A 25,811-nucleotide genomic window follows, 5' to 3' on the forward strand; every position below is an offset into this window, starting at 1 on the left:
AAAAATGTATGGAAAAAGGCGCAAGGTTGACAGCCTGTGATCGGTCAGAGGCTAATGTCGGCGTCACTTTTAATAGTCAACGACCTGAGAAGTGTTTTTGATCGTGGTGACTAAGGGAAAAAAAATCGAGAAAACAATTCAGACTAGTAGTGCAAAGCATGTAAAAACTAGGCGTATAATTTTTTTACCTGTCAATAGCGAGAAAAACGTTTAGGTTAGGCAGTTGAATTTAAAGTTTTCGCAGGGGTTGATGGGTAATCTGTTCTCTACTGCAATCTTACAGTGAACAAGAACAAGCCCCCCTGTTGAGAGTGGAAGAGAAGGTTAGGAGAGAGCTAAAAAAAAAAACACGTTTACTACAGAAACCCAACTCTTCTTGAGGTTTTGGGGCTGCTGATGTGGGCCTCGAGCTAAAAACGGCTTTTTGCCCAAATGTTTTATAGCCAATTAAATAAAACTAGTAAAAGGAAATGTCGGGAAACAGAGCGAAATCTACACCAAATATTCCATACAAGTTACCATATAAAAGTTTTATTCACAAATATCAGACCAATATAGCAGATTAACACGAACTGGATAATGGATACCAGTTTTCTTTGATTTATTAACAATTAAAAACATTTTAAAATTTCTAAAAGGAAACTCAGCAAAAAAAATTATGATTTTACATAATTTCACTCTAGTCTCCTTCAATTTATAAAAAAATATAAAAGATTTATTTAATAGAAAATACAACATTTCAAGGAGTTTGTTTTTGGGTTCAAAATACACATATACATTAACAATAACTAACAAGAAAAAAAATGATTCTCCATCTCTAATGCATTAAAACATCATTGATCTTGAAAACCATAATCGATTTGCACACAGCAATTTGAAGTTGGTTTAATTAATTTAACATTATGTATTTGTATGCATGTATGTATATATATATAGTTTGTGTTTAACTTCATGAAATCTTAGTAGTATTGTATTATAGCGTGCACTGTGTTTTGCAAGATAGAAAGGGGCATTTAAACGTTTATCTTAAAACATCTCTAACAGCTAAACATTATTTAAAGTTGCCTAATAAGCAACAGTGGTATGTCAGATACTAAAGCAACATTCAATACAATTATATAACCTGATTTAAATTTTAACACTAACCCATGTCCATTAGGCAATGTTATATAATGGCTGTTGATGTAATTCAAAACAAAAATAACATTTAATGTTCTTTGCTATTAGAGAACTTCACAAATTGCACAAAATTGGAGACCACATTACAAAGACAGAAAAGCTTTATTTCCGTACTGCAAACAAAGTACAGCATATTTAGTGCTGTTGCAAAAAAACACTCAAATGAATCAGATGTGAAGTTCCGGAAGTTGGTTTGGGGTGATGGTGCTTATTTTAGCCATAGTTCCAACCATTCAGACAGCATTCTTACACTTCCAAATAAACTCAAACGCAACATAACAGACTCTTTAAACATTTTCTAATCAGTCTTTAAATTTAACATAGCCATTTAGGTGACCTCATTTTTATAAATTTTCCCTGAATATTAAAGCTGCACAGTAGAACAGTGCACCATCACACGGTTCCACCTTATCTTCCTGAAGGTCTTTTGCATTCAAATATGTGGGAAGAGGGTTGCCTACGAACCTTTTAAGTGTATATATATAAAAAAAATTACAAATCACTGAAATTATTCAAAGTTTTGATTATTTTACAAATCAGCTGTGTGATAACATACACATTCCCCCAAAACAAATAAAGGAGATAAAATAAAAGAGGTAAATCAGACATGTTTGCAGATATCAGTAGTTTATTGAAAGTTGAAAACACATTCAAACTTAACCTGCTGAAGCCAACGGGAAGTAAGATCCAAACCCACGCAACGAATGGGAAAAAGAAAAACAAATTATACCAAAAATAAATGAGGAGTGGAACCAAAGCTTGAGTGGAGGGGTAGAGGAGAAAGTGCAAGACAACCAAGCTTCAGAACTCTATCAAACAGAGCTTCCTGTTCCGTAAATGGCGGTGCAAAACAGTGGTTTCAGGTATCAGAGGGCAAAAAAAATAAAAATAATAAAAATTAGAAAATGAAGGAAAAAAAAAAAATAAAAAAATCAAACTGAAACTGAGTATGGAATACTGCAGGTATGTAAGCTCTGCTTCAGCAAGCTGCTGCACCAGCTATTCGTAGAGTCAGACTAAAAACGAACATCTATACATAAAAAAAACTCCACATAAACAGTACTAATCTGGATCATCAAGAATCAGTACCGGTAACACTGCCTTGCCATCAAACGACTGCCTTCTGCGATGAGTTAATTAATGCGGTAGCTCCACTCCGACTGCTTTAGTCCTTTAGCCTTTCACAGGACGAGAAAGAGAGAGACAGCAACTGGGAGAATAATGAGAGATAGAAAAAAAGAGTAAGAGAAAATGGGCGAGAGAACAGTTTAAGGCACCACCACTGTTTTTTTTATTAACTAACAAAATAAATAAGTTGTACAGTGAGCGTTGATTTTTTTTTTTTGAAGCTTTGATGTTCATGTCCATTAAAAAATGTGCGAGTCGACAGTTCCATGAGGAAACCCCTTTCGTGACATTCATCTTTTTTTGTTCTACAGAAAATAAACCACGCCCCTTCCTTTTCTCTTTGCCAAGAAAAAAGAAAAACAAAAAAAAAAAGAAAAAAAAACAAACAAAAATAGAAAGCGATGAAGATTTTGGAAAAAACGACTCCTTTATCAGTGTGAGAGAGTGAGTTCTGTTTAGTCTTTTCACATCAGATGGTTTTGATGGCCGGTCACATTCCAAAAGCCAAAAAAAGGAAAGAAAATTTTTTCGCCCATTGATGTGATTACAGAGAGCAGTTCCACCACCCGGCCGGTAGGGGGCGAACACTCCTCAGCGGCGTGCTCCAGTGAACCTGCTCTCTCCGCTCTGACCACCGCCTCGGCCAGACCCCATGCCACCGCGGGTCGAGGGGGGTCCGCGCCCGTCCCGACCCATCCCGTTCCCCATAGGGCCTCGTGGACCACCGGGGCCACGGTCTCCACGACGACCGTCTCCGGGGCCTCGGGTCTCCCGCTCCCGAGCTGCTCTCGTCTTCTTCTCCTCCACGTTCAGACGCACCTCACCGCGGAACATGATGGGCTGGAGACAAAACAGAAAACAGGTAAAATGGCTACCAGTCAACCGGCACTGTACTTACACTTCTTTAACGAACGCATTCAGCTAAATTTAAGTTTAAGTTGCAGGATTCTATGGAGCGTATAGACTTATAAGGACTTATTGGAACCGTGCCTAATGCCAGGTAGGAGCAAGAGGGGTGTAACACCTCCCAGCATTAAATCAGTGTTCTCTAGAATGATTTTGGACACAATGACAAGGCAGGGGTGAGGTATCCCAACATCATCCTGACCACAGGATAGAAAGCTTTTTTTAGTCAATCCACAAAAGCAGGGAGAAAAAAATATATATATATATATATATATATATATATATATATATATATATATAATTTTTTTCCCCCTTTTTTTGTAAATGTCTTAATTTTGGAAGAAACTATGAATACACACGTGTCCCAATACTTACGTCCCAGAGCGCAAGACAGCAGATCGATTTTTTTTTTTATGTTACCGATTTCAATTTTACATACTGTAAATAAGGTCTTATTAATAAACACCAATTCACACACACTGTTCTGTGATGCTCTCAGGATATTCAGTGTACGTCACTTAGGGACTACACAAGTTAAAGAACTGTGAAATTGACTATGGGTGTAGTAAAACATGATAATGACTAGGAACCTTTCTAGAATAGCCCATCTCCGTTCACACCAGCATTACAAAATACAGGGCTGGACTACTTAAAATTCAGTCTCATTACTATGTTTCACTACACCTCAAGTCCATTTCACACTGGATTTCTCCTTTAAAAGTGTTGTAAGGTACAAGTGTCACAATGGCTTCCTTTGGGCTATACTGAATACGCATATGTAAAGATCAAAATGTCCTATGTATTATTTGGACTACGTTCACATTACCAGGCTGAATTGACTCAAATCTGATTTTTTGCTCAATGTGGCTCATATCAGATATTTTTTCATGGCTCGTACCCACACATCTCTTGGTGCAGCTGTGCAGCTATAGCTGTAAAAACAGCAAAAGCAAACCGCCTGGCTTTTTTCTCCTCCTCGACCTGAGCATGTACATTAGACCAGCTGTTTACTCTCCACTCAAGCAAAAAATGCTCCACATATGAGCTACTAACGCATTAATTTCCCTTTATAAAGCTACGTGTCGTCTCTCAAGTATGACGTTTTTTTGCTGTTGGTGAAGGCGACGTTTAAACACGTATCAACAACGTATACAGGTCACTTGCATTTGTAGCCAAATCCGATCTGAGCAAAAAACATATTTGAGCAATGTGGCTTGTAATGTGAACATGGCCTCAGATATATTATTCACTTAGATTTAAAACAGTGCACTAAAACCAGAAATTGGGTGTAAAGCTAAACCTTAACACATGCAAGACTGTGCTTGTCCTCACACACCTTGGCTCCCAGAATCCTCTGCACTGGCTCGGAGTCATCAAACACCACAAAGCCAAAGTTGGGTAGCTTTCCTCCGACTCCCTTTGTGTTGATGCGCATCTCCACCACATTCCCAAACGCTGAGGAACAATCAAGACAAACAAATCAGCTTCAAGATCAAAACACTAAAAAGCAGCCATCAGTTTCTGCATACTATCTCTCCTCAGCTCGACACTGCAGGCAGGGTCTGCATGCAGACTTTTCCCCAAGACATGATTCAAAACTGATGCATGCAGAGGTGCTACAGAGGAAAATGTGTGTGTGATAGTGTGAAAGAGCACTCACTCATGAAGAAGTCCTTGAGCTCGCCCTCGTCAATGTCATGAGGAAGATTTCCCACAAACAGCTGGTGACTGTCTGGATAACGGACCGCCCGACGGCCTTCAACCTCCCCGCCTTCAGAATCTCCTCGACCTGGGAAAGAGATTATGCATTTTATTTATTAAATGTATTAAAAATGTACATAAAATGATTTTAACTCTTCTCCCTCACATGCAACTACAGATATTACAGAATGCTGGAGATGAAGGTGGAGACTCACCTTTAAACCCAAAGTAGGGCTTTCCTCCCTGAGCTTCAGATGAAGCTCCATCTTTAAAAGAAAAAGAAACATTTACAACTGTAAATGTCAGTTTGCTAAAGGCATATTTATGCACACATTAGTACCAACAAAGCCTTCTGTTCGCACTCTACGTTTATTCGTCTGTATTTGTGCGAGTTCTCTGAATGTTTACGAATTCGGACAGAATAGAGCAGTGCCACGGGAAAGGGTGACAGCAACAGTTACAGTTTAAGCTAGGCGTAGGCAATATGCTACAAAAATAACAACATATTTTATAGGGGTGGGAATCGTTTACTATCTCACGATTCGATTCGATTCCGATTTTGGGGGCCACGATTCGATTCAAAATCGATTTTTGATTCAAAACGATTTGAATTATAAAAATTTCTGCTTCTGGCTTATGAATCTTATTGAAAAAAAACCCTCCATAATATACACTGGTCCTGGAGCAGGTAATGTGTTACAAAAACAATAAAATGTGCAGGAATGTGGGTCCTCAGTGACAGAGGAATCACTGGGATATCACAATGACGTTAATGAACAATAAATAAATAATAAATAACACTGCTTTATTACCAGGCTACTAGCGGTGGTGTGTAGGTGACGCTGCTGGGCTGATGTGATGATAGCAGTGGAGCGCTAAAGTTCAGGAGCAGCTGCTGATTAACTAGTTAATTTAAGGTGGTTGTATTTCTTCAGAAAGGGGGCAGGAGGTGGAGAAATTAATTCATATAGTCCATTCCTTAATTCCTCTGTGATGAGGAGCTGAAATTAGCTCTGATTAGCTTATTGTATTTTTCCGTTCCGCCTTAAATGCTGCAGCCCGCTGCCACCTGTAGCGTTATTTAAGGTGGAACTGGAAAGTTAGCTAGTTAGCTAGCTAACAGTTACTGAAACTAACTACTAGCGATCTTTTTTATGCTTGTTATGAAGCATTCTGCCATAAAACATTGAAACTACACGTTAATCTAATGTAATATAGTGCTTGTTCTGCCATCTTACCGGTGATTCTCAAACACCTACGCTCTGTGTGTGTCTGGAAGATCTCCGTTTGAAAGGACAAGCGCTATCCCCAGGGTTGCCAGGTCCAACAAAAATACCCAGCCCAAAATCAGTCTAAAACCCGCCCCTCAGAATCGATTTTGGGACATTTTAAATCGATTCTGAATCGTAGTAAATGAGAATCAAGATTCTTATGTGAATCGATTTTTTGGCACACCTCTAATATTTTATGGTATTTCCATAACAAATGACAAAACAGTGTATAAAAACAATATAAAAATTATATAAATATTATTGCATATGATATGGCACACCCCTAACTGAGATATTTAAAAAAAATACAAGAATTTTATCAGATGATTTGTAACGGAAGTCAATGATTCAGAATGTCATAATAATAATGGAGTGCATAATAACGCACTCCATATATCTCTATATATCCAGGATTAAAGTAAAATAAATGATACTGGACAGAGAGAATCTGTCTAGTAGATATATAATAGGAAATGAGAACAGTGTGAATTTTTCTTTTGCTAAAAAAAAGTAGTACCCTGACGTGATAATTAGGGGTGAGTGATGTGGCACAATATTTTAGGGTATAATATAGTTAACAACATGAAAAAAAAAAAAGTTTGGCAATATTATTGCCTACAAAATTATATGGCACACCCCTAGTTCAAGCAAAACATGGCCACCGTCATGGGACGAAGATACAACACCGGCAGAAAATAAACTAAATTTAAATTCTTTTTTGTACTAATTAGACCATCACAACTTCCTCCATCACCTTCATGTTTGTTGTTGTCTGACACTTTTGACTCTGACTCCCTCTAGTGGATGTACTGCTTAGCATCCCCACCAACATAAAGGACAGACTTTGTTCAGACTGCCAACTCAAATCCAATTTTTGGAACAGAAACCAAACAGCATCCAAACCACATTTAGAGATGAGTTTGAAATGCTATTACAATTGGGTTTGTAGAGCTGCTTCTCGCAGGAGCATAGACTGTATATAAGTATGGACAGGACTGCCCCATTTATTCTTATTACTGCGTTTTGAAGCCAAAATATGGCTGAAACGGAAGCTGCCATCTTGCGTGCGCTTGCTCAGTAGAGGCAAATTGGAGCCAGAACTGGTGCGGCAGAGGAGGGAGACGTATTTATATGTACGGGCTCTATTCCAATTGAGCTATTAATCCGATTTTTAACTGATTATTAGGCTGCATGTAAATGTACCCACTGAAATCTGATGTTCTGCAACTAGGCTTCTGCACTGAAATGCACAAAAAAAAAAAAAAAAAACTGCACGTAGTATTACTGGAACAGGGGCTTTTACAATATGAATCATGAATGAAATAGTGAATCACCACGGTGTCGGACAAAAATTAAAAATTGCTAAACATATTAGAGACCGACCGATATGGGTTTTTCTAAGGCCGATGCCGATACCGATCATTAGTGGTCAGAGTCAGCCGATGGCCGATGTGACCTGCCGATTTTTAGGGCCGATATGCTATCGTATTATACTTATTTGGCATGCTTAAAATCATACTAGTAAGAGGAGGCACAACAGTTGTAAACTTCACACAATTTATTGAAAATAAGGTTAGCATTTTATAGTGACTTTAATGTTACTATATCACTATATGTTAATAAAAAAAATATTAATTTTATTTAGATTGTATTATCCATAACATTTTATTTTATTCATTATATAACATATGTTCTATATACACTATATATTCATGTTTATAGTAGAAATATTATGTTGGCTATTATATAAAATTTACTGTAGGGGCCTACTAATTAACAAATGTATGACTTGTTGCAGTCTGTTAGTCTATTAATTATTCATTTTAATATGTTTAACAGAGTGCAAGAAGACTTCCATAATGTGACAACTTTAGATAGTTACTCCAAAACGGCAAAGCTCATTTCTTCTTCAACTCCATGCAGTTGAAAACGAATGGACATGGGAGGACAATGTTATAAAATGTTCACATTAGGGCTGCAGCTATTATTTTACAAAAATGGGTGACGTTTAAATTAAGAATAAAATTATAAATAATGCAAAAACAGACAGGTGCTGTAATTTAAATATAGCTTTATCTGTTTTTTTTTCTTCTTCAAATGAGCTCCTTAGCCAGAGAAACGCGTCTCATCAGCTGTACTGGAGGTTCGGTGCGTGAGCGGAAAATGAGTTGAGAAAGCTGAAGAGCGCGGACTTTATAGGTTCAGGATCAGTGTTGGGAGTAACGGCGTTAAAATAAACGGCGTTACTAACGCCGTTACTTTTTTCAGTAACGAGTAATCTAACTAATTACTCTGACTGTAACTATAACGCCGTTACCATTTTCGACACTCCGTTACTGCACGTTACTTTAGCAGCTGAATGAACTTTTTTTAACTTTGCGCATACAGACCAAGAGCCCTATCATACACCCCGCACAAGGCGTGTAGCGTGGCGCTTTGCCACCCGTCAACAGTCTATTTTTAGGCCTTGCACGCGTCCTTAAAATAGCGTTGGACTTTGGAATATATTAACACCGATGGGCGTGGTGGTCTGGAAATGATGTGTGTTGAGGTAAATTTCTGGCGTGTTTTTATCTTGGCGGCGGAAAAAAGCTTAGCGCGATTGCTCACCCTGCGCTCCAAAATACTCCATACCTTCTTTACCACATAAAAATAAACCACACCCAGAGCCTTCAGCAATCAACTATGAAAAATATATATACATAAAAATCTGCACTGTAACTATAAATTATTATTAGTTATATTTATTTCTGTCAGTTATAAGGATTTATATTTATGTTTAGTACACAGACTAAATAACTGTAACTAGGCATTCTGCTGTTTAAAAATTTCAACAGATGCTTATTCTCACTCAAATGCTGGAGTTTTGAAATGGAAAATTAAAAGAGAAAATAACTTTGACTGAACATAAATTTATTTTAGTTAACTTTGCTATTATTTAACTGAATTTCACTTTTATATCTGAAAAACAAAGCACATTGTCAATCTGGCGCGTGGTGCTGCCCGTCAATTATATAAAAATTAAAACATTTGAAATACACAGAAATATAACGCTATATGTTAGCATTCGTTTCTTATCACCAGGGCAAATTTATTAAAATATTAAATATATTAATTCATGAATTAAAATCTCGTCCAGCGCTCTGAAATGTCAGGCACGCAAAGTGGTGCTTGGCGCAGCGGCGCGGCATTGCGCGCAGAATAACCTCTGTCTTCTAAAAAAAGTTTTTATAAATAAGATCTGACAAGTATACTAAAATTAATGTTATTAAACTTACTAAAGCCAACAAATGTACTGTTAATTAATAAAGAGAAATCAGGCAAAATGCGCTGCGCCTCTCTCTCTCTCTCTCTCTTTCGCAGCGCGGAGCTGAATTCAGCGCGAGGCTATAAATAATTTACAACTCAGTTCAGTTAAATAAAAATAAGTAAGGACCTGTAAGTTAATCAAATATTGTCAAATATAAAGGATAGGTTGAGGTTTTGGTGAGCTGTTTTCATGATTTGAAACTGAAACTAACCGAAACTTTTATTATTCTGCGCAAAAAGCCTGTGATTGTTTTAAATGAGTTTTTTAATGGATTGTTGTTTTTGTCCATTCTTTTGTTTTGTTTATATATACATTTATTTCTTTGAGTGTGGTTTGGTTTGTTTAATTTTTATCCCCAGAGGTGTATTTGTTTTTTCCGTTTTTTTTTTTCAGTATTACATGTCTTAGTAATTTTCTTTGGTCCTGTGGAGTTTTTCGTTTCTTATTTTTTTTTATTCGTTAGACTATATTTTTGTCAACATTTTGGGTTTATTTTTGTTTGTTATTTTTCTAATAATAATAGTAATTACATCATTTATTTTCTTTATTTATTCTTTATTTATTTTTACAGGGCGAAGTAACGCAATAGTTACTTTTACTGGTAACTAGTTACTTTTATAGTGGAGTAACTCCGTTAGTAACTCAGTTACTTTTTTGGAGAAGTAACTAGTAACTATAACTAATTACTTTTTCAAAGTAACGTGCCCAACACTGTTCAGGATAAAATGAGCTTTTATCAGAAAAGTCTGGAGGGGGTTCTAAAGTAGAACCCGACAAAACAGAAAATTCTGCTCATCGTTTCATTTAATATCTAACAGCGCAAACCGCTTTAAACGGGTGAGTTTTACAGCAGAACAGCAGGAGGCGGCATGATTTAATGTCTGTTTGTAGTGAAGGAAAAAGAGATGTTTTATTTTAACTCCATTATTTTAGAAACTATTTGTTTTATTAATTCGTTTACAATAAAGCTTATTTATATATAAGGAGAAGTACAGTCCTCTAATAATCCTGACTAACCAGTAATTATTATTTCAGCGCAGCTGATGCTGCGAATATCCTTAAACAGTTTTAGTCCTGCCCTTTTTCATTTCGTCTAAAAATAATTTAAATACTGAAAATATCAAGTGTTAATTTGATTTTATTTACTTAGATTTTCGTTTCTGAAGAAGAGACGTCAGTTATTTTATACTAGAGCTTATAGATAGGGCTTGCCTTGCATAGTCAGGGCGCATTCCAAATGCACTCCTGCCATCAACGCTAAGCATAGTTTCGTTTGGAGAGAAATGCTACAACACCGATGCAGTTGAAATTCTATTCTTTTTCAGTAAATGAAGCAACATCACAGATTACTAATCATGAGAGAAAATATAGACTTTGGGACACTGGATTGTAAAAATGGATGCCTTACCCGTTGAAAGTCTTGCTCACTCTTGAAACCTTGCGCTGCGTTCCAAGTAGCTGCCCGCAGATGTGCCGGATTAAAATCGGCGCGGCCAAATAAGAAAATCGGCCGATGCCGATTGATAAAAAAATAACAAAAATCGGCCGATTAAATCGGCTGGCCGATCGATCGGTCGGCCTCTAAAACATATATGTGGAAATTTTAGGTCTAATCAAATGGACTAGGTCCATTTCTGTAAAACTAGCCCTAAAATAGCCATGGATTAATTTAATTCAGTGTAAGTCACAATGCATGTAAACATGTCCTCAAATCCTGTGGAATAGGACATTTTGGCAGTTTTTCTGAAGTGTGGATCTGTTAAAGAAGCTGTATAGTTTTGGCATTCATGACACAGAAAAGCATAGTTCCCCTCTGACAGCTTTAGGTATGTCACTGTCTAGTGTAGTCTATAGTGTACATGCATGTAATTTTTTTAATTTATTATAATATAAGACTGGATATTGGCACATTTTTGGAGGAGACTTCCTGTGGTCATATTACATTTCTCCAATTTCAATTGGACTGCAGAGTAATGTTAAGCATAAAACAGTGTGTATATTACCTGGTCTGGGTCCTCGTGGAGTGAATCCTGAAGGCCTTTCCCGCCTTTGGTCTCTTGGCAAAGGAGCCTGAGTATCCTGCTTCACCTCCACCCGGGGCTGTATGAGAAAAAAGCAAGAGAGAAGTTTATTATCTGCAGATTACACAGACATCAAATCTCATCAGGTACTTTAGTGTAAAACGAGAGTTCGTCTGTCTCCAATAGTTTTTTGAGTGCGTGCCACCAAACTGAAGAAGAACTACCTACATTTATATAACCTATCTTTACTGCTGTGGCTAGTTGAACCACATATCAGAAGCATCAAGTAAAATGCAAAAAACAAAGTTTACGAACTGTTCCATTCACCATGCAGCAGACACAAATGCAAGTACACAGCTCTGGAAAAAAATAAGAGACCTTAAAATGAGATTCTCTTCGGTTTTACCAAATTAAAAACCTCTGGAATATAATCAAGAGGAAAATGGACTGCTTAATTTTTTACAGCAGGAGTGGCATAAGTTATCCAAAAGCAGTGTGTAAAACTGGTGGAGGAGAACATGCCAAGGTGCATGAAAACTGATTAGAAGCCAGGGTTTTTCCACCAAATATTAATTTCTGAACTCTTTAAACTTGTTTTCTTTGCATTATTTGAGGTCTTAAAGCTCTGCATCTTTTTTATTATTTCAGCCATTTCTGATTTTCTGCAAATAAATGCTCTAAATGACTATTTTTATTTGGATTTTGGGAGTAATGTTGTCTGTAGTTTATAAAATAAAACAACATTGTTCATTTTACTCAAACTATATATATATATATATATATATATATATATATATGTATATATATATATATATATATATATATATATATATATATACGTATATATATATATATATAAGCTTAAATGGAAAGTTCTCCAAGGCGTCACATTTTATAGAATGAGATGCTAAGCAGCAAAACATGTTTACATTTCATTTCAAATTTTGTAAACTGCGGAGAAAGTGCATTGAAGCATAATTTATGATAAAAGAACAGCCTGGAACGATATTGCTGAACAGGACGTCTAATGAAAACATCCAGAGGACACTCGCTCACCTGTACGCTGGGGGCTTTAACCACATGCGGTGGGATTCCAGATGCAGGCAGAGCTCCACTGGGTGGAAGATTTTTACTGGTCACTGAAGCCCAGGAAAATGTCTGCAGAAAGAAAAGTCACAATCAGTAACCTTTAAGATGATACTCGAGACCAATCCATCAATCAATGCACCCAGCTTTGTATCAGGCTGTTAGGAACTTCAGTATAATCGCAAAGAACCCACATACTGTAATTTTGAATATAAGGCGCACCGAAAATCCTTAAATTTCCCACAGAAGGCAGTGTGCCTTTTAAACATGTGCACCTCATGTATGAATTTCTCACTTCGATGTAGGCTTCCTAACTAGTGTTGTTTAATGTGAAAAAAAAAATAAGTTCACCGATAGTGCGCTTTATAATCCAAAAAAATACGATCACACACACCATATTCATTATTTAAGCTAGAACCATGTGTCCCTGTAGAAATCTTTAAATGTATTACATTTTCTCCATGATATATCGTAGATGTTAATGCTCTGTTGACAATTACAACCCCAATCAATCAGACAATCAGACATACAGTTATTTGTGAAGCTTTAAACAGTGTAGTTTTCTGACCTTGGGTGGCTCTGGGGTCTGTGGGGGAGGAGTTGGGGCAGGAACAGGAGTGGGAGCTTTCTCCTCTGGCTCTTCTGGAAGCTTCTCTTCCACATCAGGCTCAGACTCCTCCACCTGCAACTCTGCCTCTGGGTTAAGCTCGGCCTCAGCCTCCTGATTGGCTTCTGGTTCAGGCTGTGGCTCAGGCTCCACCTCTGGCACTGCCTCCTCCTGCTGTTCTTCAACTCCATTACTGCATATTTGAAGGGAGGGCAAGCACTGGTCAAATCAGCATGGGTGTGTAGTTGTGAATTATTGCTTTTATTTATATTAATATGTTGTTACATATGTTTGTACCTGACTGGGGGAGGCTCGTAATAAGCTGCTCCAGCTGAACAGTCCTGAGAAGGTTCAGGAGAGGCATGAGCTTCCACTTGTTCTTCCTCTGCCTCCTCTTCCTCGGACTCTATAGAAAAGAAAGAAAAAAAAACCCTCAAATGCTGAGTACAGCCATTTTTATGTTTTTGTGCATGTTGAGTTGGATGGTGTGACAGGTCACTCTCTTTTTTCTACACTTACTGTTCATTACATATCAAAAAGCAACCTCCCTAATTCTCAGCAGAGTTTTAGGAACTACCAGCAGATTACTATTGAAAGAGCCAAGAGTGGCTGCAACACACCACACCTAACAATCATATCACTAAAATAAACTGGAGTAATAATACATTATATCTAATACCACCAAAAGTATTCTGGTTTCTCTGAATACCTAACTAACCTCAATTTACTCTTTGGATCATTCAGCGTCAGCACTCTAGCAACACTGACATGCAGGTGGTGTGTTATAAGTGTGTGTTTTGCTGGAACAAGTGGATCAGACCGCAGTGCTGCTGGAGTTTTTAAAACACTTCAGTGCCACTGCTAACCACTGCAGCACCAGAACAGAATGTCTGACTTCACAGTAAATAAAGACGCAAGGCAAAAGCGTGTAATAGAGGGTATACACACGAAAACCACAGTTTGGTTGTTATACCAAACTAAGTGAGCAGAGAAGAGAGAAAAGGGAGAAAAAAATTCTAGCCTGTTTGGACAAACTGCACAAAATTACTGGATCTCAAAAAGCTGCGGGAGAATGGAGGTGGCCTACTCAACAAAGGTTAGTACGCTTAATTATGTTTTACTACATCAAAAGTCAATTTCACACGAGTTCTCCTTGTGAATCAGAAAACATACTGAGCTATCCTTTCACATGATGCTGGAAAAAAAAAAAGAAAAAAAAAAAGAACTGAGGAGCAAATTGATTGCTGCAGTTTGCAGAAACAACTGAAACCCTTCTCTCAGTGCAGTTTTTTTTTCTAACCTGGTTCTGGAGCCCCTCTAAGAAAGGTTTTAGACTAGTTTATACTATAGTAATCACAACACACCTGATACAACTAATAAATCAACTAACAAGCCCTTATTATGGAGAACCGGGTGTGTTACAGCAAGAAAATAAAACAATCTGTCCAGGACAAGGATTTGGAATAAATCTGGCCATATATTGATACCCACTGTGCATTGATTTTGTGGTAATTTTAATGCTGAGCCAAACTGTCTTTAATCTGTGCATATAATCGCTTATTTTGTTGCCATGTTGCAGGATGTTTTTCCTACCCCTTATTGCTATAATGAGGGCGTGCGGTCACAGTGTTTAAAAACTCAAGCAGCACTGCTGTGCCTAATTCACTCGTACCAGAGCAACAAACACCAACACCACCACCATGTCTGTGTTACTGCAGGGCTGACAATGAGCCAATACACCAATAATAATAATAATAATAAATAATAATAATAATAATAATAATAATAATAGGTGCTCTGTGGTGGTCCTGACCATTCAATAACAGACTAAAAGTATCAAATGTATGCAGACAAACAAAACAACTACAGTATGTAACTAATTAACTGCTCCTTGTTCTGTGATACTCATTAAATGGACAAGTATAGAAACAACACGTTTTTACCAAAGCAGCCAGTCGGCGTATATTTAAATGTAATGCAATATCCCTTAGCCAGCACTGTTGGTCAGATCTATATCCAGTCAGACGCTTTCCTGCCTCGTTTGACGTTTGTGGGGTGACGCATACATCCCTTTTTCAAAGGAGGAAATTAATCAGACTACAGGAAAACTTTCATGTTTTTCTTTCATAGGCACCAACAGGGTGGACATGGGGACAGCTTTGCTCTTTACATCTTGTGTTGTGCATCAGTGTGAAGAAGCCACTCGTTGACCAAGAACAGTTTTTAAAAAACAGTTCCTCCTGTTCTAAATATACAGGATAATGCTTTTAAAAAAAGTCATTCTTAGTGCTGTGATCCTGACTCAGCACTTTACTGGCCCCGGGCAGTCGTTAATGTTGAACTCTGGACCCGGGAGAAGCCAGAACCAGCCTGTAGCTGTGCTGCATTTGAACTGTGCTGCAAAGATGAGTGCGTGCAAAGCAGATTTACCTCCAAGCTCCGCCTCAGAGTCTCCAAACACCTCCTCCTCATAGCGGAAGATATCATTGTGCACGTAGAACTTGTTCACAGCAGAGCCCTGAAAGAAAGAGAGAGAGAGAGAAACATAGCATATAGTGAGAAATAAACTTTCCATCCAAGCATTTCACAGTTGCAAAAATCGTAGTAAAATCACTAGTGTTTTTTCACTACAGCCTTGTAAAGAATCTATACATGACAGGCTACCATGATTAGCAGTCACATCAATATCTAATTAAATAAAGGATGGTCTATACAGCCAAGTTGTAATGTTTTAAGGCTTTTGCCAGGCAGGATTATCAACAGCCTACCTAATAAAAATAAATAAATAAAATCTCTGGCCCAGCTACAACATCCAGAAGTATAAGAATAAAACAACACATTAGACAGTTCTGGCAGAGCAGTGCAAAGCCATCTTTCAGCTTTGGGTTCAGCATTTTAAAAGCAGTCGATCATAATCAGTCTACTATTAACCGATCACTTGTAGGGTCGGTACATCACATTCTTGTTAGATGATTCTTGGTACATCTACGATATTGATACATCAGTTATCTGAAAAACTTCTTTTTTTTTTTAACCAAACACATTTTGGCATTATCAATATTCAATATCAATAACTCCATCTGTGCCCCCTAACCTTTGCACCTACTCCTAACATGAAAACCAGTTTGTAGTAATTAATACAAAAAATGTGTGTAAAAGCTCACCTCAGGAGCGAGGACAAAGGTCTGCATGAATCTCCTCATGGGTCGGCCACTGTTGGACAGTTCCCCCATCACCTGCACCACCACTCCATCCCCCAGGGTGGCGTGAGCGTCCACATGGCGGATTTTAGTGTGACACTCGCTGAACTGCAGAGACATCACCTTCTTATGGATCTCCTGAAAGACAAAGAACAAAAGAAACACAGCAGATTAGGGAAAACTCAAAACGTACTCCAGTCTTCGGACATGCTGCAAAAACCTTGGTCCACCATAAATAAAAAAAACTCATTTGGCTGTATACGGGCAGAATACATAAGCCTTGATATACTGTAATAGCTTATTCTAATCAGAATCAGCCCCTATAGAAACTCTTCTGGTGAATGTTGGTCATTTTACCACAGCAAGGATTCAGACACCTTATTATATGTCCCTAACGGACACTGTATTATACCTTACATATCTGAAAATTAACAGTGGGCATATGCAATAAACTTAAAAAAATAAGTAAAACTTACACTGCTCAATACTACTTTTTATTTAAGTTTTCTTCAGTACATTAGATGCACTTTTTTCAAAAGTACTATTTTTGTGTGTACCTTGTACCTTGGTTATAAATTAGTGTAATTTTAGTTGCCTTTTATTTGATATAAAATGTTACCAAAACTACTAAGCTACCTTAATATACAGGATATGGCATTGAATGATAAGTGGCTGTATAAAATTTGGAACATATAACTCTGTCAAAAATCATAAAATGCATTTTCCTTTATGGAAGAAAATTATAGTTATGTTATACACATACATAAACATACTCAGCAAAACAATATAGAAAATTAATTACAATTTATTGTCTTTAAATGGGTATAAATGCTCTGTTACTAATTTAAATTGTCCTAAAATGACAATAATATAGTTTATCACAATTACTCGGGCGATATATTGTCCACAAAAATGATTGTGGCAGGCAACAATATGACAACAGTCTAGAAAAAAATTAAGCTTCACTGTATTTATGGTTAAACAAAAGATTTACTGTATTACTTTTTTGATGAAAGCAACTATGAAAAAAAAAAATAATAATAATAATAATAACTTTTAAACATTAAATTGCAAATGTGCACAAGTTTTTTTGACCCATTATATTTTATTTTATTAAGATAACTATTAATATTCATCCTTCAGGGTACATGATTCAGGGTATATGATAACTAGCATATACCCGACAATGTTAGTTGTAAAGGCAACCCTAGTTTAAAAGCCCTGCCTGAAAAACTGACAGAGTTAAGATTATTTTGGGTCTATAATATGATTTTAAGGTTGAAAAACCCTAATTTGTTGGACAGACATATCCAGGATGGTGAGTGGAGCAAAAAAACAATAAAACAATAAAAAGTCTCAAGAAATATACTTTTTTTTTTTTCTTCATTATTTTACCATAATCAACTTTCCATATAAACTCATAAGACTTATTTAGGTTTGCTAGATGGTCTGAACAGTGATGCAAATGGATACATTTAATTTCCTGTGCAATCATGGCTATTTTGTATGTGTATATTCTGTATATACACAGATTTTTGGTGGGGAAAAGTGGTGGGACTCCTTTCTACAGTCTAGCCCAGGGGTGTCAAACTCATTTTGGCCGAGGGCCACATTGGCATATTGGCTGTCCTCCGAGGGCCAGATGTAACTTATAAATATAAGAAAATGTAACCAAATGTAATATATATAAATGAATGTAATTACTCCTTAATGTTAAATAACTCTCAATATATTATTTATTCAATCAAATATTACAGTTGCATGGAAAAAATGTTTGCTTGTTGCTCTATTAACATAAATCCTGTTATGAAATCCAAAAACTCCATCAATCAAGAACCAAACTATACAAGTGAATAGAAATGACATAAAATACAAGTTATATTAACTTTGATCAAAACGTTTGATACTGAAAAGAGGCTTAACAAATATAAAATCAAAAATTGTGAGCTGTGACAGATTTAGCATTTCCTCATCCAACCACTAGTGGGAGCTGCAGCAGCACAAGCCCACAGTCTTTACTGAGTCAGAGCTACAGCCCAGCCACGGGCTACAGGACTCAGCTGAGCCAGTCTGGAGCGTTTTTAAAATTTTAAGTTCTTCTGTGTATGAAATAAAATAACCCCACTAACCGGATAATACAGCTCTCTACAGTTCATATTTCAGCCCAAGCAGCTAACAGCAGCAGTTTAGAGCAGCCATCCCGGAGTCACTGCTCGGATTACATTATAAACAGGTCAGTTAGCGCGCTGCTAACCTCAGGATGTTTATAACTACGGAGTTTAGAACACACCACGGCTGCAAGGTTAGACTGTTGAAGGATACTGAAGACTATTAATGGCTATTGGAGGTTATTGAAAGGGTTATTGGAGCAGAAATCAGTAAAGGCTGGTTAGATAAGTGATTCACCTCCTCGTCCTTTGCTGAGGTGAAACTGCGACTAGCGATGTCACAGTGATGTTTATTAACCTCATTAAAACAGATTTTATCAGCTATTGTCTTATAAATATTTACACATAATTTATATCTCTTCTAAAAAGCGTTTATTTTGGTCAGTAACACAAAATGCATACCGGTCTTTCGCCTTGAAGCACAGCCGTCCGTCTGCATCAACTTTTCTTTTTCTGGATATTATGGGATAAACATGTCTCAATTCCACCCGCGAAGTTACACCTTCCCTCCGGCAGGGTTTCCACATCAATGACTACACTGCCGTGTAGTGGCAGTAAGCCGTAACTTTGCGGGTAATACAATCGACAAGCATTGTGGGAAATGTATTTTTTGGTCAAAGAACGCTTCTGACCTATTTATTATAGACACTAAGATTTTACAAGCTCTCGCGGGCCACATAAAAAGACGTGGCGGGCCACATTTGGCCCGCGGGCCTTGTGTTTGACACATGTGGTCTAGCCTTTAAACACCCAAAACGTTAATAGCTTTCAGAACATGCTCCCACCTCTGAACTCCATCCAGGAACATTTGAATTTCAAACTCAGTGCTCAGGCTTTTGATCCTAATTTTAAACGAAGATGAAAATGCAAATTATGTCCCTGACAGCATTTTCTGCTTTTAATATGAAAAGCAGGACCTGCACTCAAACACAACTTGCATTTTTTTTGTATTTATAAGGCCTTGAGTTTCTCTATTTGGCAATGAAGGTAAATATTCCTTGCCAGGCAAGCTGTAAATATTTGAGTTTGCTGGCATTGGGGGTCAGATTGTTGTCTATTGCCTGATCACCAGGGTTAGGTCTGGCTGTCAGTCACACAACAATAACCACTGAAACTATATGTAATAATGATGGTAAATATAGGACACAAATAGATACAGAAGCCTCATCACTGAATCCTCGGATTTAAGTGATTGTTTTAGATGTAGAATATTCCTACATGATATCTAATAGTACAGTGCACTAAATCAGCATTACTGGACCGCAACAGCATAACCAGAATGCTTTGCCAGTGTAGTCGAGTGGTATTAGAACATATATTAGCAAAACATTAGATGTTTGTACACAGCAATTCAGTTGTTAGTGTTACCAAGGTGGTTGACACGCTTCATATCAAACTTGATAAGCTAACTATATATTTTCCCCTAGATGTCTAAATTACGACAACTTAATTGGTCTATTTACATAGAACACTTTGCACAACTATAAAACGTAGGGCCCTATGATTTTAATGACAATGAGAAAACGATGATGAAATCATGGAACTGCTGTTTAAAAACTAATTTAAGATACAACACAAAAAGACCATGTTTTTTTTTTTTTTTTTTAGGAAAGCTGATTTTATAGGGCCCTAAATTTGCTTAATAAATAAAAGTAGCACTAAATGAATCATTCCTAGTCACTATTTTGTATTATGTTTTTATAAGACGGCAGAGGAAAGTCTTTCGGTTTTACTCACAGCCTGGCCATAAACAGCCTCCTCCGGTTTACCGCTGCCATCCAGACCTCCGTGAACATATGAGGAGTTTCTCCCATAGAACCTGAGAGAAAAACAAACACAAAAAGTCAGATAAAACCTTAATTAAAGCCAAACCATCAAAAAGGAGCCTCATCAGTCTGTCTGACTCTGCTGTCGTTCAGTCGTCTGGTACAACCAGTCGGGGTTTATTTGGGGCATCCTCTCCCAAGACGCAGCAGAGGGCTTTCAGTAACATCAAAGCAATCGTCAGCTCTAGACTGAGCTATAAGGGTTCTACATAATCCTAGAAAAAAAGTTCTAACAGCAGAACCCTAAAGAACATCTAAAGAACTTTTTCTTACAGTTTCTCTCAAAACCTTTATTAGTTTGGTAAACGTACACATGTAGGACATTGTCTTACTGACTTTAGTCTATAAAAGCCATCACACACACACCACACTTAAAGGTGAAATAACTGAAATATCTTTTACCTCAGCATAGTGTGCATCATCACTAGGTTCTTCAGCGTAAGAGCAGAGGAAATTAAAGGAGAACTCTGGTGTAAAACTGACTTTGAGTGTAGCAATACATGATGAAGAGTACTTACCTTTGTTGAATAGCACACCTCCCCCCTACCTCAGCTTTCCGAGATTCAGCAATATCGTGCAGTTTGTCCAAACAGGCTAGAATGGATTTTAATGTGGCATATTTTGCCACTGCAGTTAAAGCACATTTTACACCATTATTCAGGCATAAAGCATCTCCACACCTCACTGGTTTATAAATAATAATAATAAAAAAAAAACTTAACAACTTATAGCGGATGCCCGCATCTTAAAGGTCACCTTCCGTCGTTTTTTCTTTGATTTTAAAATGTCTAGTTGTGGTCTCTAGTATGAATGAATGACATGTGAGCCGTTTTTGTAAAAAAAAAGTGCTCAGGTGTCTCTGTATAGCTCTTTTTTAATGGACTGTTTTAGGGGTGTGTCCAAAATGACCGGATTCCAGCTTTGCTCATGAATATTCATACATGCAAACAGCATGCAAATATCTCTCCTCTGATTGGCTAGGAGCACTGCGACGCCCCTCCACCGCTCTGCCGCTCACTGCCTCCCACCTCCTAACTGATGAGCGGTGATGTTGCGTCGCTTCAGCTCCGCCTCTGGGAGTTTCTCGAGCCAAGGTGGGCTGGTCTGTGAGTTTCTGCCTACGTAGGCAGAAAGATAATTCAAAATTCACCCGTTTTTCGGAGGGGGGAGGGGGGATTTCTTTGCTTAGCTCCTGCAGACAATGGGGGCTGCAAAACAGTTTAATGTGCAGGTGTACACATTCAACTCGGAGAGACCTACTGTATTCCACAAAAAACAAGAAAAATCGGATTTTCGCGGAAGGTGAGCTTTAAAGTAAAGTCATGATCAGTCCAGTGACAAGCATGTAATTAGGGCTGCAACGATTATTCAATATAATCAACAAAGTCGTTCATTTTAAACAGTACTGCATTACACAAAGTGCTGGGGACAAAAGCACAATGGGAGACTTAGTGTGTGTCCCCAAAAGTGCCCAAACACAACAGATTACATATTAAAATCACTAAATATAAGTATTTTCCATGTTTAAACAACATTCAGATATTTAAATGCAATTTAAAACTCATGTTCTGCTGTGTATCGTTTTTTTTTGGCAGAAATAATCACAGACTAATCGGAAAAAATAATCGTCAGATTAGTCGACTACCAAAATAATCATTAGTTTCAGCCCTACATGTAACGTTAACAGAGGAACATGCTATATGCATTAAGACGTGGCTGGGATGTGTGCTGTGCTCAGACTCCAGCTTTAGCCGGCATAACACAGGAGAAGGTGAAGGGAAACAAAGACAGAATGGTTCGTGTTTGTACTTTTTTAGGCTGCAACATGACATGCTCGTCACTCTACTGATTATTACTTTACTATAAGACGGTGGCACCCAGAGATGTAGGTTACGTTACAGGTTGTAAACATTGATTTTTAATAAGCTTCGTGTGCACTTTTAAAGTTCTCAATGCCTCGTTTTAAACGTCTGGGCTCTCCGGATTCTACCAATGAGGTGCTGCACAACTTTGAGCCTGAATTACAGTATAAAGAGCAATTTATCTTCAGGGGCAAAAAAAATGGCACGTTAAAACTCATTCTAGTCTGTTTGGACAAAGAAAAACAAAAACAAAAATTGCTGGATCTCGGAAAGCTGCGGGAGGTAGGGCTGTTCAAAAAAGGTTAGTACTCTATCGTGTTTTACTACAACCAAACTAAATTTCACACCCGAGTTCTCTTTTAAAATTAAGTCGGCACTCATTTGTGATGCATTTTAAGCTGCAAGCTGATCAGATCTGCTGAGAGATCACTGTCCACATTTTGTTGTTTTTAGCAAGTGACTAGATTGGATTTATCTGACCATACATAACAAATGTTTCTGTATAGGTTGCTTTGTTAAATGAGGTCACCATCGGTAACAAACCCTTGGCGCTCTTCTTGGACCTCTCAATTCCATCACTTTGAATTTAATGAGGAATGAGGTAGTTGTTTGTTGCATTGCGAGTGACACAAAAACAGAGTGGTTCGTTTCTATTGAGAACATGATCAGCAACCAACTATCAAATATACTCCTTTTACATTTACTGCATTCAAATGACTTACAAAAGTTATTCTTATTACAGAAGTGGACCAATGCAGTGTTAGAAGTCTTGCCCAACAATTCTTATTGGTGTAGCACAACATAGTCACCCAGACTGGGGATTGAGCCCCAGTTCCCCACATGATGTGGTAGCTCACTGGGAGAGGGTGGTGTTATCCACTTTACCTCAACAACATGAGTATGGTGCAGTTTGACTTGATTTATAAGCCAAATATGTATCGTAGCTATGAACAAACACACACGCACACCTTTGCATACTGCACTCCACATCCAATTTACAACAGTGTTTGAAAGGGTAGCAGTACATTTTCTGCATTTAGTGTTGTAGCAGCTTCACACTGCACAAATATACATGCTGGTCTGGAACACAGAAGCTTCTAGCTACATTTACTTTCTTGGTCCAGCACCAGACAGCATTGACCAATCAGAGGAGACAACATGCTTGCGTGGTTTATTGGGGCGCATTAAGGTTTGTGCCTGTTTAAAAACAAACCAAACTGAAGAAGAAACCGCTCCAAGTAAACGAACATATCAACTGATCCGAACCAGAGAAATTAACTACGGGTGTGAAAACATCATTAGTCTGCACTCAAATTATGATTACTGTTTTTACACCTGCTCCAATGAACCACATCAAGGTACAAAGGATACAAATCTGAGTCCATTTTAATCTGACCAAAAAATGACCTCAAAGGGGAACTCTGGTGTAAAATTGATGTTTGGTGTTGTAAAACATGATAGAGTACTAACCTTTGTTGAATCGCCCACCTCCGCTCCACCTCCGCTTTTCAAGATCCAGTAATTTTGTGCTTTTGGCCCAGAACTCTTTGGGGCATATTTTGCCTTTGATAAATCGTTTTTTAAACCCTTATCCAGGCTCAATACAACTTGTAGCATAGCCTACATCTTTGGGCACCGGCATCACTGTACTAATCATGACTTTACTTTAAGATGGGGTGCCATAAGATTTAGCCTGTGCTATTCCTTTTAAAATTTTTTTTATTTACAAGCTTTTTGTGCACGTTTAAAGTTACTTTTACAAAAGCTCTATGGATTCTACCAATGAGGTGTGGGGCTACTTTAAGCCTGGATAATGGTGTAAAAAGCAATTTATCTGCAGAGGTAAAGTGGATGCCCTGAAGCACCCATTGTAAAGAGTACTGGGCAAAAATCACAAAAATACTGAAAGTTGGGGAGACTTGGGAGAGGTGGGCTATTTAACAAAGGTCGGTACTCCATCATGTTTTACTACACCCAAAGTCAATTTTACATTGGAGTTCCCCACCAAAAAACTGTTAAACTGAAATGCTCTCCTATATTTTTACTACAGTAATTTTTATTCTAAATATGCTATACTTCTTTCAGTTGAACAGGACTAATTACACTGTAACGAAGAGTTCAGTCTGTCTGATCTTAATACAATATGACAAAACAGTCATATTAAACACCACCACCCTGATTTTACTCACCTGTGCAGGTAATCAGGTGCTTTGTTGAGGAGTGTGTAGTACTGCCTCACAAACTCGCGCCCTACGAGCAAGGGGCTGGGTTTCTCCATCACCATCTCTTTCAGGTGAACAGGTTAGGACGCTGGAGGAACACAGGAGGAACAAAAGAGGAGCACGTGAAGAAGGTGGTGAGTAGATTTCATCATCAAGAGCAGGTCATAGAGAGAGAGAGAGAGAGAGAGAGAGAGAGAGAGAGAGAGAGAGAGAGAGAGAGAGAGAGAGAGAGAGAAAGAAAGATACAGAGCGAGACAATACGCGACCAGCAGAGACTCCACTGAGCTCTGGGGCCTCTCAGACGCACTTCCCTTTACACAATAAAGAAAGTAAGTAAGCAAGCAAGCAGGACTGGCCTTCACCCATCATTACCAAACACCTCTCTTACACTCAATTGGACGAAAGTGGGCTTAACCTGCTGACCAAGATAATCTCCTTACGGGCTGGAGCGACTTCAGTCCACAGGGGATAAAAGTGGCTCATCAGTGAGTTCATAAAAGCAACTGAGCTGAACTTCAGTTAAGCTGAAGTCGTTTTTGTCGAATTCCACGTTCCACCTTAAAACGCGCAGCAGTTAAAATCAGTTAAATCGGGCGCTCGTGCACTAATACAATATGAACACATGAACCATCAGAATTCGCGAGGCTTTTAAGGTGGAAATGAGAACTCGAAGCCAACTTCATCCTTTTGGTTCAAAAACGTGAATAAGTCTCTCATATCGCTTCCAAACACTGAAATATTATGGTCTGGCGTATTTGAGCTCGTGGTTCCAATCTCTACGAGCGATAAAAAGAGAGGAAAAGTGAAAGCGATAGCGACTCTGGCAGCTTTCACAGACACAACGCAGTTACAGCCGGGGGCTAAAGCTAAAGCTAACGCTGGAAATGAGACGGCAGGGTTTTAAAGCCGCGCTTAAAATTCAGGTAATAAACAGTCGGAGGAGCGGAGGTGAGGATGTTCTTTATAAAGCGGCTCGTGGAAGCAAAATTAGATAATAAACAGAACCGAAAAGCGAGCAGAACCGAACCGGGCAGCATGTGAGCAGAGACAAAGCCGCGCTAGCCTCCGTGCTAAGCGGCTAACGCTAAAGCTAACTCCGCGACATCGCCGCTCACCGAACTGAAACAGCGGCCGGACAGGAGGTGCAGATCCGCGGATTCTTGTTCTGAAGTCACTCGGTGCTCCGACTCGCCGATCGCTCGCCTGGTTGAGCCGCTGCTCGGTCTGCGTGCGGTGCTCCGTGTGTGTGTTGTGTGTGTGCGAGTGAGTGAGTCGCTCTCCTCGCTCCGGCGTCTCGCCCCCTGCAGCGCGCGCAGGGAAACCC

The 25,811-nt window shown here is 38.3% G+C and overlaps 1 protein-coding gene across 1 annotated transcript; it reads right to left on the reverse strand.

The window, feature by feature from the left end:
* Positions 1-1,262: 1,262 nt before the first annotated feature.
* g3bp2b (G3BP stress granule assembly factor 2b) lies at positions 1,263-25,811 on the reverse strand. Its single transcript, XM_007239133.4, has 13 exons — positions 25,603-25,811; positions 24,455-24,575; positions 20,315-20,396; positions 16,374-16,547; positions 15,640-15,727; positions 13,507-13,615; positions 13,171-13,402; positions 12,573-12,674; positions 11,499-11,595; positions 5,130-5,180; positions 4,874-5,002; positions 4,550-4,668; positions 1,263-3,147 (listed from the first exon to the last, which is right to left on the reverse strand). Exons 2-13 carry the CDS (start codon positions 24,547-24,549, stop codon positions 2,899-2,901), a joined length of 1,527 nt encoding a protein of 508 aa, XP_007239195.3. The 5' UTR covers positions 24,550-24,575; positions 25,603-25,811; the 3' UTR covers positions 1,263-2,898.

Source organism: Astyanax mexicanus, chromosome 13, assembly GCF_023375975.1.
Source record: "Astyanax mexicanus isolate ESR-SI-001 chromosome 13, AstMex3_surface, whole genome shotgun sequence".
Classification (NCBI taxonomy): domain Eukaryota; kingdom Metazoa; phylum Chordata; class Actinopteri; order Characiformes; family Acestrorhamphidae; genus Astyanax; species Astyanax mexicanus.

Bases quoted from the DNA above. Each gene is read 5' to 3' on its own strand.
- g3bp2b (XM_007239133.4), bottom strand. From the start codon at position 24,549: ATGGTGATGGAGAAACCCAGCCCCTTGCTCGTAGGGCGCGAGTTTGTG. The intron at 12,675-13,170 runs GTCAGAAAACTA...TTCTTTCTGCAG, and splicing joins AGACCCCAGAGCCACCCAAG to ACATTTTCCTGGGCTTCAGT. The intron at 3,148-4,549 runs GTGTGTGAGGAC...TTTTGTCTCCAG, and splicing joins AGAGGATTCTGGGAGCCAAG to CCCATCATGTTCCGCGGTGA.